Source organism: Hemicordylus capensis, chromosome 1, assembly GCF_027244095.1.
Source record: "Hemicordylus capensis ecotype Gifberg chromosome 1, rHemCap1.1.pri, whole genome shotgun sequence".
Taxonomy (NCBI): Eukaryota; Metazoa; Chordata; class Lepidosauria; order Squamata; family Cordylidae; genus Hemicordylus; species Hemicordylus capensis.
The window spans coordinates 230,073,722-230,087,928 of record NC_069657.1 but is presented as its reverse complement, the minus strand read 5'-3'; the positions used below and the strand labels follow the sequence as shown (position 1 = coordinate 230,087,928).

The 14,207-nt window shown below is 41.5% G+C and overlaps 1 protein-coding gene across 17 annotated transcripts in view; it reads left to right on the top strand.

Moving 5' to 3' along the window:
• The window catches only part of AGAP1 (ArfGAP with GTPase domain, ankyrin repeat and PH domain 1), a 591,701-nt gene that overhangs the window by 305,942 nt on the left and 271,552 nt on the right, over positions 1–14,207 (top strand). For all 17 annotated transcript variants that reach the window (XR_008313014.1, XR_008313016.1, XR_008313015.1 and 14 more), the window contains one exon: positions 7,139–7,307. Coding sequence is in view for 14 of the 17 variants with exons in the window: in XM_053283168.1 (XP_053139143.1) it covers positions 7,139–7,307 (169 nt within the window). In the remaining 3 variants the exon portion in view is untranslated. The remainder of the gene's footprint in view (positions 1–7,138; positions 7,308–14,207) is intronic.

Sequence of the window (14,207 nt, the reverse complement as noted above, 5' to 3'; positions counted from 1 at the left end):
AGCAGTTCATGATCTGTTCCACAATTGGGCCCTGGCCACATCTTGGATGTTATAACTGAGTTCTTGCACCTCCTTGCAACAATAATGTAATCAATTTAAATTCTGTGTACTCCATCTGGTGATGTCCATGTGTATAGGCACCGCTTTGGTTGTATGAAGAATGTGTTGGCAATGAAGAGATCATTGGCTTGGCAGAAACTCATAAGTCATTCTCCTGCTTCATTTCTGTTTCCTAGGCCATACAGTCTGACTGTGGTTTCCTCTTTACCATTTCCAACTTTGGCATTCCAGTCTCCAACCACCAGTATCACATCTTGCTTTCATGTTCTGCCAATTTCAGACTGAAACCCATCAACTTCCTCTTCTTCTGCATCAGTCTTTGGGGCATAGACTTGAAGAAGTGTCATCTTAAAGGGTTGTCCATGAAATCTAATATTAGTTGGTCACTGACCGCATTGTACCCAAGTACTGTCATTGCTATCTCCTTCCTGACTATGAAAGCAACACTGTTCCTTCTTTGTTTCTCGTGTCCTGAGTAGAAAACGGTATGATTTTCTGACTGAAAAGGTCCTATTCCAGTTCACTTTAATTCACTGATGCCCACTATGTCTCTCTGTAGTCGATTAATTTCATCTTTCACTGTGTCGAGCTTTCCCATATTCATGCTTCTTACATTCCACGTTCCCATTGTAATTCTGTCTTTGAAGCTTTGAGTTTGCTTTTCCCACATGGCAATATCAGCTGCTAGACGTCCAAAAGACTTTAATCTAACCACATCATAAACACCATGGTACTCTGAGAGATCCCGAGCTCTTCCTCAGTAGCATGAGTGCCATCCGACTTGAAGGGCCCATCATCTGGCACTACATAGACAATCGTTCTATTTTGTCTATCCATGTGGTTTTCTTGGTCAAATACAGGAGTGGTTTACCATTGCCTCCTCCTGCGCAGTATGAAATGATGCCGTCGTCATTGTCACTGAAGTGATTGTCCGCCTCCAGCACCTTCCTATATTGCTGCTGCCCAATATAGGTGCCTGCACGCTTTAGCCGGGCAGCTGGGATGACCTTCGCATTTTGGGTGACCCTACTGGGAGTATATCTCCTGGTGTACTTCGCTCATCCTTGCCAGGAACACCCCCCTGTCACGATCAGGCAGCAAAGAAGGACTTGGGTGGGGGGAAGGCTGGAGATACCACGTATAATTTAATTTTTGTGATCCAGAAAGATCTAGTGATCTTTCACACTCAATAGCAACAACAACAAATATTCACCTTCAATGACATCTTTAGGTTGCTAGGAACATTTCAAAAGCAAACACAAGTTTATTTTGTCTCCCCACACTTTAAAATAATAGGTCTGTCTATTATTGTCTTTTTCAGTTTTGACAAGCATTTAATGAACATAAATCGCACCTTGATTGGTTTCCATTGGGGCCACAGGCACACCTGAAGTAAGAGATTGCCTCCTCCTACAAAAGGCCTCAGGAAACCTAGAATTGTGTTATAAGCTTAAAAAAAATACATGTTTATAAAATACTGATGAATGTAGCCATGTAATTACACATACTGACCTTACATGTTCAATACTACAGGACAACATATAATTAATTATATGTTGTCCTGTAGTATTGAACATGTAAGGTCAGTATGTGTAATTACATGGCTACATTCATCAGTATTTTATAAACATGTATTTTTTTTAAGCTTATAACACAATTCTAGGTTTCCTGAGGCCTTTTGTAGGAGGAGGCAATCTCTTACTTTAGGTGTGCCTGTGGCCCCAATGGAAACCAATCAAGGTGCGATTTATGTTCATTAAATGCTTGTCAAAACTGAAAAATTTTCTAATCAACAGCAATCTAACTGAAGTCCCCTCAATGTCTGGGAGTGTCGCCTCTGCAGTATCGGCTACTTGCCTGTTACAACTCTAGGCTAGAAATCCACTGATGATTACATTAGGCTAAGCTGTGAAGTAAATGAACCATATCTTATTTAGGTGCAACTAGCTTCAGTGTAGTCCTGCCCTGCAGGGCACTTTATAGCATTTTATGGCTTTAAAATTAGTGTAGTTTCCCATTTGCTGCAGGGTGCTGCATGTTATGCCTTTGAACTCCATAAGCAAAGGGAAGGGGTATTTGCCTCCCCACCTTATTTCTCCCTCTCTCTGCATTTTAGCAATTTTATTTTGCATCTTTTCCAGACGGCATTTTGCAATAAAAATGTCTGATTCCCCCGTACACAAATAAGTAGAGGCATCATTATTTGCCTGTCAGTACATACAGGTTTTCAAGGGATTGTTGGCAATCAACATTAGAGTTTCTGATTGTTACCAGTTTATCAAAATGTTACTTACCAAATTAGTTGGTAGGTATCCAACTGGGCGGGAGGGATCTTGGATTTTTTTTTCCTTTCAAAAAAACTATTTTTCTGTATTGTATTGTTGGTGCAATACAATAATACAATATAATGGGAAATAAAAGAGAGATGGGAAATAAAAGATGTGAAATCAAATGATGGCAAGACACAATCTTGGTTTCTTTTCTTCAAGAATAGTTAGAAAAAATCACTGCAGTGCATTTGTAATATCTCCTGTGAGTCTGTCCAGATTCAGATACATATATATTCATGGGAGGAGATAAAGTGAGAGACGTTTGGTGTGGCTGTTATAGTTAGTACACTATTTTGCACCCATATACTATAAAGAACTGCTGTCATTGCATCTCTTTAAATAAAATTTTAGAAGACTTTTCACCAAGTCAACAACAAAAAAGTAGATAAAATTGTTGGCTCTGTGTGATTTCAAAACCGTCCAGCAGGGCACAGTATGAAACAATGCAAGGTAAATAGTTCCCATACCAGAACTAGTTAGAAATAAGAAAGCCTATTCTGCATACCCCATAAGTCATTTAAGCATAAGAATTCATGCATATGGTTTGTGGTTTCTGAGCTGCTCAGTCTTGCATGCTTTGACAATCTTAAGCCCTGATTCTATAGTGCCTTAGTAAAGTCTAAGTAAAGCTCTGCCAGATCAGTAATTTAGCATTTTATAGCTACTCTGTACCACTGTAGATGTGACCTTACAGGTGAATGCAGAATTACTTTATTTATTAGTTATTCATTTTTTTCAGAAATGGATTCCTTATATTTAGCATGCAGCATTTTGTTTATAGACCAAGGGTACACTAAACTCTGTGAATTTGTCCTGCATAAATACTAAGGACACTTTCCTTGTGACTCAAAAATAAGAGCTACTAACTGTGTTGCCTAACTTGATTTCATTTTGTGGAAAGGATAAGCAGCTTGCTTTGCCTCTTATTCATTGGGTTATACTGGTGTGCTTTCCTCCCTTTCCCATGTAGTTCTAAGGAAAAGGGAAACTCAGGGAAATATCTCACTAGTCAAAGGAAAGCTCAGCCCTCTCGTTGCAGTATTATTGCTACAGAGGATACATAGTTATGAGCCTTAACAGGTTCTTTGGGAGCACTTGTTAGTCTTTCACATTCCAGCTGGCATATGATAAAGAATGCTCAGGCACACCGACACAGGTCATATTGTTGATCCTGATAGCAGTCAGAGTCAACCTCACATTGGATAGGATGACCATGTTGATTTATAGTTATGTATATATGAAATTGGAGAGAGATGGATGTTAAAATCACCCAGCTGCTTGAGATTCTGGATAATTTTCATGTTCTTTAGATAAAGATCGTTGACATATTAGGGCTTTGAATATGTTATGACAGTGTAGAGCAGGAAAGTGTGGTGGAAGGTCTTGGCTCTGCACAGCTGCTGCACTACACCTAAGCAGCTGGCCAAGGAAGTCTCAACTCTCTCTCTCTCTCTCTCTCTCTCTCTCTCTCTCTCACACACACACACACACACACACCCTACCCTCTCTCCAGAGCAAGAAAAGGAGGTACATGGCTTATCTGAGCCATTTCTGGCACTGTAGTCAAACAGCAGCCAAGGGAGCCCTTGCTGGGCCTTTTCTGTTCCATAACAGAAAAGCACGGAGAAAGAGATTGCTCTGTGCAGCCAAGTTACTCCAGGCACCTTGGAAATGCAATGATCAAATATCTCCCAGCTGTCTTCTCCAACTTGGAGCTATGTAGGGATCAGGGATCACCATGCAATTGATTGGATGATACTAGCCCACCTTTCCAGCTCCAGGATTAGGAAGAAGACTGGACCTCATCATACTCATCAGATGGCAGCAGTACACTCACCATGCAAAGTTAAAATGGAGAAGCCTGGTTATTATTTAAAAAGACCTATTGGCTGAAATTCAACAAAACAGAGATAGCTATAGTCTCTGATTATACTGGGGTAGCTACCTTTTGGTCTGAAATCATAAAGTATTGGGTAGGGTTCCAGTCACCTAGATGTTATAAGCAAAAGGCTATTTCATCATGTAGTTTTTATAAGCAGTGGTCTCTTCTGTAGTCAGATTACCCCATCAGCACCACTGTGTTTGCACAAATGCCAAGGGTATCCTCAGGAAGGAAGGCAGTGGCAATCAATATACTGAGTGTATTTTAGGGATTTATTGATTGATTAATGTGTTTTGAGTTTAACTTCAAGTACCGCATTGCCCACAGCTGACTAAGATGAAGTTGCCAGTTACTGATAACTGTAGGCAATTACGTATGTACTGTTTTGCCAGCAGAGGAGACTGCATGCAGATCTCAGTTTAACGGGAACTTCTGCGCATATCAAGCAGCGGTAAAGGGTATTTTCCACTTGCATTGCTGTTTACAGCCATTGTAGTGCAAATGTTCAAAGCAGATTGCTGCATATTACTATTTCTGTGGGTATATTTGGTGTATTAATGCACTAATGGTGTGTGTGTTTGTGTGTGTGGCCCATGTGCTGCGCTCTCCCCAACTGCCTGCCCAAATCCCCTTGAAAATAGCTCCACAGAATGTGGTAGCTACTTAAGCTGTGCTTCTGTCAGCAAGCTGAGAGCTGTGGGTCTCTGACATGGCACTCAATTGCTAGCAGGTTTCTCTCATTGCACCTCATTTGCATCTGGGACATCAATTAGCATGTTTGTTGAGGCTAATTGAATGAAACTCAATCATAGCTCTTAATTGCTTGACTATGTGAAAAGAAATCACATTAATGCAGCTAATTAAGTGTATGGCAATAGATGCAACATAATTAGGAGTGAAATGTAAAAAACAAGCGATGGCAAAGGTGCAAGAGCCAAGGGGTGCAGGGGATTCAACTGCTCAGTTAGGTTGATACCAACACATTTTGGGAGGGGGCAGGCGCTCCTTGCTTTGGTGCTTTTTAAAAAATGCTACTGAATTATGAACACAGCAAACTTGAGAAGCAAAATGTAAATGGATTTGCAATTACTACTTTTTCAAGCTGTTGAGGGGCAGAAGATAGCACTTCTGGGGTGGGCCACTGTTGAGTGGGCCCTGGGGACTTGTTAAGTGCTGTTTAAAAGTACTTGGCTTTGAATTATCCTCCTGTCTTGCTGAAGTCTCTCCCCTCCCCCCCCCTTTCTTCTGTGATCAGCATTTCCTACAACTAACATCTAGGCGAGTTTTCTCTGTAACATTTGCATATCAAACTCAGACTTGCTGTCTTCTCTTTAACACACCATATTCTCGATGACAGGGTCATCTCAATCTTTTTCTAACGTGATCAAACCATAAATCACTGCTCCGAAGCTGCTGTGTTACTTGTAATGTAAGTTTTTATTTCTCCAGAACAGCAACATCTGAGATGGGAGAACGTTGAGATCTTGCTGAAAGGAATTGCAGCAACTGTGTTGTACTTTATATACAGTGAAAGGAACTTTTTCATCAAACAATTAAAATATTGATGAATTTAAATTGACAATTAATACAATGTTATTAGTTCATCATAATTTCAACAAACACCAGTATTGTCATCCTCCCACCACTGTTTTCTGAAACAACTTATTCCATGTTCATGAATGTCTTTTATATAAGAAGCCACACTGTACCACAGCTGGGGAAACCAGGGAATTTAAAACATGAAATTTCAGATAATGCTTTGGCATTTAACTAACCCAAAGCAATTTGTTGATATGGGTTTAAAAGTTAAGGTGATTTTCAAATTTTGAATTGTATATGAAATGTTCTACTGAGTTTTAGATATAGGATTTTGTATTTGCCGATGTGCAGTACATGTTTGTTCTTAAGTTCTTGCTTCATAAGCAAGGCCATTAGGCAAGAATGTTACCAGAAAATTGGATTTTTCATAGAAAGGGATGTTTTCACATAGAAACTAAACAGAGTAGCTGACATCCTGACTAACAAAGCGCTTGTGAAAGGCCATTGTGATAGCTCCTTGTGTTAAGGCTGGAGCTTGCGTTCCAGACGAGTGCTGTGCAGCCTGCTGCATCTGTTTTACAGAGAATTTCTGTGAAATACACTCTGCAATGCACAATAGTGCTCTGCAAATCCTCAGTTTTTAGCACAACAATGTGATCTTCTTGTACTACCACAACTTGGTTCATTACTTTAATCAGGATGTTAGCCAATCTTTATTCCTTTTTGTTGTGATTTTGCCTGTGACTTTTCAAGGCTAGCTGAAGTGTCCCTAATCTCCTCTCTCACATTCTCTAATATAACTTTTTAAGTAACACACTATATTCACCATAGTTGGATTCAGAAGCAGCCCCAAATTGGATTTTTTTTAACCCTTAGACTTGTGGTTTGAGTAGTTCTATCTTTTGTTAATGTGAATATCCCTGCTTGTTACCTTATTGGTTGTTTTGCCCAGCAGTTTAGATACTGGTCTAATTCTTATGTTCTCTTGGCATACATTTATGCCTTAAATTTAAGAGCTACCAGGTGTGCCCACAGATTTGGGCATGCCCAGGCCAGGGATATTTAACCTTTTCTCTTAAGATTAAAATATTCCTGCTATACCCTTCCCTCTCTCATGCTATATCACAATCTGGGTTCTGAAAGTCCCTTCAAATTCCAGAGTGCTTTGACATTGTAGTGCTTAAGAAACACAAGTCCAAATCCCTCTTGGGCATGCAGAACTAGTCACATTGTCCTGTTGGTCATATTGATCTGATTTTGTACTTTTCCCATTCTCCCCATCCCTGGCCACCTGGGGGAAAAAATAATTTGTGTTCCTTTGATACAGGACTATATGCAGAATGTTCATGGAAAAGAAATTGATCTTTTGAGAACAACAGTTAAAGTCCCAGGGAAAAGGCCACCTCGAGCCACATCAGCATGTGCACCCATTTCTAGTCCAAAAACAAATGGCTTGTCCAAAGACATGAGCAACTTACATATCTCACCAAATTCAGGTAAGATAAATATATTTAAAAATACCATCATCACACTGTGTTTATCTTCTGCTTGCATTGCTCATTTTAAGGAATAAATGTAAAATGCCTTCCCCCCAAAAAAAATCTGTATAGAAATTATCATCATATAAATAACCATGAAGATAATTGGCAATCTGCTGATTGAGGGGCTAAGTATTACCACAGTGACAATATTGCTCATTTGGCCTAGTTCTCATTGAAAGGGTAAACTTATGTCTGGGTTGTACCACTGTAGGGTCTCACATGATGTATGGTCCTCTGTACAATAAAAGAAGGGGAAACCCCTGAATGTAGAAAACTAGCATGTCATTAAAAGAGGTTCTAGCCCAATCTTCCTGACATCTCATTTTCTATTTGCAAGGAACATTTTGTATGAAAGAGCATTTCATCATGTGAACCCCAGCTGCTGCCATGGTACGCAGGCTACTCACCACAGGTGAAAACTAGACCTTGCAGTGTGTGCTAGGCCCTCAGATGCACAAACTGCTGTACAGAATGCTGAAGTGCTTAGGCTTGATTGATAACATAATGATGGGGAAGGGTATAGGACCTCACAAATGATTTTTATAGGGAAAACTATAAGAGTTGAACTAATAGGTAACACTTCAATTTAAGTTTGTCAAAATGTAAGATACAAGAAACTCTGTGTGTGTGCTCAACACTTCCCATAAGCTGAAGGACTAGATGACCTTTAAGATTTATTTATTATTATTTATTTAAAATATTTATACCCCACCCCTCCAATGCACTACTGCTCGGGGTGGCTCACAACAATAAGATAGACACAAGATACAATAAAAGTAATAAAATTAACTAAATTAAACAAACAAAAATGTTGTCAGATTAAAAACCACGATCATTATTAGGTTCAAATTAAAACTGAAAACTATAATTGCATGGACTCCATGTATATATTTTAGTGAAGAAACAAATCTGGTCCACAATTCTGCCACTGCCACCCATCAGGTAGTGGTAAAGTTGGAACTAACTGCAGTGTCTGTATTGCTTAAATAATGCATCTTTAATAGTACAAATTTTTAAAAATCAAACTGAGCAATTATGTCCTCCAGTCCTTTTCCACAACCAACCAAGTAGTCCAGAATATAGCAGATTTCACTCTACTTATAGCATAAGCATGGGCATACATGTGTAACCCTAAGGGCTCTTACCGGGGTGGAGGGGGACATAGGGGACTTGAACGAAGGACACCAGAACAAGGAATTAATGGAACAAAGCAGGAAAGCACAAACAAGGGCAAACTGGAACTCGGAAAAGTTGGGAATTCAAAATAGCGCATGGTCTGCGGTCAGCAAAAGTTGCTAACAGCATCTGAGCGATTCACAGACTGCTAAATATATATAGCTCAAGAGAACCAGCAGCCAATCAGGCTTCCCTGAGTCAGCACTTCTGCTTCCTCTCTTGTGATCTCCTGCGTGACTCCCACTGAGCTTTCCTCTTGAGATGTCTTCTCAAGACAGGTGAAATCCCAGGCTCTTCCTCATCAGGAATCATGTCTGGCAGCTGTTCCGAATCCTCAGCTCTAGAGTCTGGTCTCCCTGCCAAATCCTTTTGCTGTGCCTCTGAGACCGCACTAGCAGGCGAATCCTCCCGTTCCTGATCTGACTCTTTTGAATCAGAAGTCTGAGCCATGACATCTGTCTAGCACCTAGAGGCAGTGTGGCGGCCTTGAAACTGGTGAAGGCTCACCATGCAAGCCAGCATTCCTTTGGGAAGTTGCTTCGCCCAAGCATGGAGGCTAGTTAAACCCTGGGGGCAGAACAGCCCTCTGAAGGAATGCCAGCTTGCCCAGTGAGCCACTGCTGGTTTTTAGGCTGCCACCAAGTGCCAGACAGGGCAGGGAACTGCTTTTTCAAAAGGAAAAGTGGCTGCTCTCACCACCATCCCCGCCCCATTGCCAGGAGCAGCAGGCCAGCCCCAGTTTCTTGACCGGCCCCAGTCTCTTGACCAGTCAACACTCTAACCACTACACTATGCTGCCTCTTAATTCTCTGAAAAAATATATAAGGGGAGAGTAGTACTACTCAAAGTAACAAAGAAAAAAATACCACCCAATGCAAGAAATATAAACACATACAAAAGACACCAAAGCCAATACTCATATAAATGTAACTTCATTAATCACTCAATTACATAAATCACTTAATATAAGAATCACTGTGCCATTTCTGCAAGAAACCTTTGGGACCTGGACCCTTCCTACCCCCCCTCAATTTGCCCCCACCTGTTCACTTTTGTTCAGTTCCTGCCCCTTCCCACTTCCACTAATTTGCTCTGTGTGGCTCCTCCCCCACTTTGTTGCAATCACGTGCCCATGCCCCTGTTTAAACAACAAATGCACAGGTGACAGGCCTTTTAAACTTGTTTACTAGCTGGGTTGCAGCTGAGGTGCTTCTTCCTCCTCCGCCATGTGGAGTCAATGCTCCTTGCATTGGTAGTGAACCACCATTTGTGGTGGTGAACAATGCTTCTTGCTAACCTGCCACCTAGGAAAACTAATTTCGAGAGTTGGGGGAGGAAGTTACATGTCAATATGAAGAGAAGATCTAGTAATGAGCAGCAGTGTTGAGGGCCACTTTCTCCATTTTATCTGCTGGTTTCTCGACTGTGGACAGCCAAGGACTGTTGTAAAATATGCCGGTGAAGGGAGTTTCATTTGCTTATTTCTTCTGTGCTTTTCCGTTACGTGGCTGCATCCTGTCTTTTGGCTATTGCAACAAACCTTTTCACCTGGGTCTGCTGCTGGAATAAGGTGTTGGTTACTATTGTAGCTATAAAGGTGGGGCTGTGCCAAGAGCACAGCCATCAACAGGGTGCTGGGCAAGGCACCCAGGGTGACTGCCAAAAGGGGCCCACCTTTGGGGGCAGGCTTCAGGGGTGGGGCAAGTTATGCTGTTGCTTTAAAAGATTTCTCTGTTTATTTGTTAGATTTTGTGTAGGTATGTGTTTTGGTGTACCTGGAGTTGTGGGGAGCATGTCCACTGTCCATGGGGTGATTCCAGCAGTGGTGGGGAATAGAGGAAGATGTGGTGTTGGCAGGGCAGCATGCCATTAAAGTGGGAGGGAGATCAGAAATTTAACAGCTGTTACCCTTTCCATTTTCCCTACCAGCCCTTTGACCTTGGGGAGCAGTGCCAATCTTCCACAGAACCTCACCTTTTGTAATGCCAGGTCAGTTCAAAATTAAACAGAAACAATCCATGACGAAGGATAGACTGGGACTTCAGTTGGGGTACCGTTCATCCCGCTGCCCAACAGAGTCCCTAACTGAGCTGACTGACTTGGTTGCAGAGCTGGCATTGAAGTCTCCTAGACTGGTAATTCTTGGAGACTTTAATGTTAAAGACTTTAATGTTAAGCCCCTCCTAACTGAGCAAAGAGACATCTTTAAAAGTGGTGATTATCTTATATTTAGCAGGGGGAGAGCAACTGACCCTATGCAACACCAGCACAGCATCCCTCCAGTGGCTGTTGCTGGTGTCTGCCTTATGTTTATTTTTAGACTGTGAGCCCTTTGAGGACAGGGGACCATCTTATTTATGTATTATTTATTTTTCTATGTAAACCGCTTAGAGAATTTTGTTGAAGAGCGGTATATAAATAGTAGTAGTAGTAGTAGTAGTTCACTTTGGAACCAATTTTTCAGGATCAGCTCAGGAGTTGATAGCAGTCATTACAACTACTGTATGGGTCTATCCTGCACATTGCTGGTCACACTCTTGATTTGGTTTTTTACTCTGATCAGGAAGGTATTCAATGGGTGGGTACTCCTGTGTTTTCTCCATTATCATGGATGGGCCACCATACTGCACCCCGCTCTGGTTATGGTTGGACTTGAAGCCTCAACCCTTCTCTGCAGAGGTGAAGGACCTATTAGGATGGTCCGACCAAAAGGCTATTGGATCCAATAGTATTCCAAGAAGCCTTGGAAGGCTTTATGGTTGGTTCTCCTAGCGATTCTGTTGATGTCCTTGTTCAGTCTTGGAATAATGAACTTACTAGGGCTGTAGACATGATTGGTTCTAAATTAGTCCCTTGGTATATGGAAGAACTATGGGGGCTGAAGCAGCAAGGTAGACAGCTTGAGTGCACGTGGAGAAAGACTCGGCTCAAATCCTACAGATTTGAAAATCTATGCTCTGGCAATGCATGCAGCAAAGAAGTAGTTCTTTTCTGCCCACATTGCTTCTGCAAGCTCCCAAACGAGTTGTCCAGGGTTGTGAGAGGGCTAGTACATGCCCCTCCTCCCCTGAATGAGTATTTAGATCCATCAGTTACCCATTGTTATGGGTTTAATAAGTTTTTTGCAGATAAAATATTCAAGTTGAACTAGACTCAGTTACTGCAGAGTCTACTGTGGAGGTGTCCAGCAGCTCCTCTTGTGTGGTTAAATTGGATCAATTTCAGTTTGTGACTCCCAAGGATGTGGAAAAGATACTTGGGACACCGCCTCATCACCTGTCTTCTTGACCCTTGTACGATCTAGCAACATGATTATTGGAGAGGGTCTTGTTAAGATAATTAATGCATCTCTGAGGAAGGGCAGGATGCCTCCTTGTCTTGTGAGGCAATTATTAGACCACTTTTGAAGAAACGTGCATTGGATCCCTCAGAATTAGGCAATTATAAGCCTGTCTTCAAGCTTCCATGGCTGGGCAAGGTGATTGAGAGGGTGGTGCCATTCAGCTCCCAGCTGTCTTGGAGGAAGCGGATTATGTGCACCCATTTCAAACTGGCTTGGGGGCAGGCTATGGGGTTGAGATGGCCTTGATGGGCCTCCAATTAGGAATCAACAGGGGGAGTGTGATTCTGTTGATCCTTTGGGATATCTCGGTGGCTCTCGGTACTCTTGACCATGGTATCCTTCTGGGGTGCTTAAAGGAGTTGAGAATCAGAGGCATGGCTTTGCAGTGGTTCTGCTTCTACCTCTCAGGTAGGTTCTAGATGGTGTCGCTTGGAGACTGTTGCTTTTCAAAATAAGAGCTCCTCTATGGAGTCCCACAAGGCTCCATGCTGTCTCCAATGCTTTTTAACATCTACATGAAACCACTGTGAGAGATCATCAGGGGATTTGATGCAGGGTGTTATCAATTTGCTGATGACATCCAAATCTATTTCTCCATGTCAACTTCATCAGGAAATGTCAAAACTTCCCTAAATGCCTGCCTGGTCATTTATGATCTCTTCGGGCAACCCTGGAAACTGCTGCATTTTGTACTTACTGCAGTTAATGGCTGCTGCATTCTGTACCTACATTCTGTACTTACAGTTTCCAAACTATGTACAAAGGCAGCCCTACATAGAGCGGATTGCAGTAGTCAAGTCTGAATGTTATCAGCATATGCACTATTGTTTTAAGGTCTATCTCCAGAAAAGGTGGTGAATCAGCCAAAACTGATCATATTACGCCCACTTTAAAAGAACTACACTGGCTGCCAATAGGTTTCCGGGCAAAATACAAAGTGCTGGTCATTACTTATAAAGCCCTAAACAGCTTGGGTACAAGGTATTTAAGAGAATGCCTTCTTCTTCATCAACCCCACCGCCTATTAAGATCATCTGAGGAGGTCCGGTTGCAGTTCCCACCAGCTTGCTCGGTTGATGGCGACTCGAAACCAGGCCATTTCTAGATTTGCCCAGGACTCTGGAACATGCGTCCTAATGAAATTAGAGTTTCCCATTCCCTGAATATTTTTAAGAAGGACCTGAAAGCAATACCTGTTTAGCCAGGCTTTAAGTTTATTCCAGTTTTAGCATTTTTAGCTGTATTTTAAAAACTGTTTTCGTTATGTCAGTGTTTTAATGGTTTTTTAGATTGTGAACCGCCCAGGGACTTTTTAGTATGGGGCAGTATAGAAATGTAAGAAATAAATAAAATATGAACTATGTGGGCAGTGGGCAGTTTAAGATCCCAAGGGTGGGCTGGGACTGTGGGGATGTCCTCCTTGCTAACTATACCTTGGAGCTAGAACAACTCTGGAATGCCTGGCAAGAAAGCTTTAAATTTGCACATAAGAAGTGGGTTCTCTAGTGTTACAGTATTTTCTACCATGAGGAAGTAAATTCATTTAAGATTGCTGGGTAGGTGGCCCAATCATTTTTAAATTCAACACACAGTGCTACAGTTATGTGCTACCACCATATGAATGTTGAGAACTTTCTACCCAGCCATTCTGGAATGTTACCATGGGTTACAATATTACATTACATTACATTACATTACATTACATTACATTACACACACACACACACACACACACACACACACACACCTGCTTTTCTATTAAGAAAGGGGGCATTTTTCTCCAAAGTAGAGCTGGTCTTGTAGTAGTGAACAGGAATATCCCTTTGCTTGGGCATGTTCCACCTTGGCTTGCATTTGAATGGGAGATTACATGTGTGAGCACTGTAAGATGTTCCATTTAGGGTATGAGGTTGAGGTATGGGTGGAAGAGCATCTGCATCCTTCCATCCTTGCAAACAGATTAAGAGAGGGGAAAGAGAGCAAAATTACTTAGAAATTAAGATCATAGGACACAGTCATTACAGGACTCTTGTGTGTGTTATGTCATGTGTCTGAGCATGCACAGACATGGGTATTTGGCATCCTGAGAAATTTCAGCACACACACACACTTTAAAAATGTTCCTTGTCCTTGAGCCTTAAAAAAGGCTTACATTCCCAGTCCTGCTTTACCGTATTTTACGAACTATAAGACGCTATGGACTATAAGACGCACCTTAATTTTAATCCAGTTTTTCAGAGTTTTAACATATTAAACTGTTAAAACATATAAGACGCACCTGAATTTTGGCGGATATTTTTCGAGGAAAAAAGTGAGTCTTATAGTCCATAAAATAC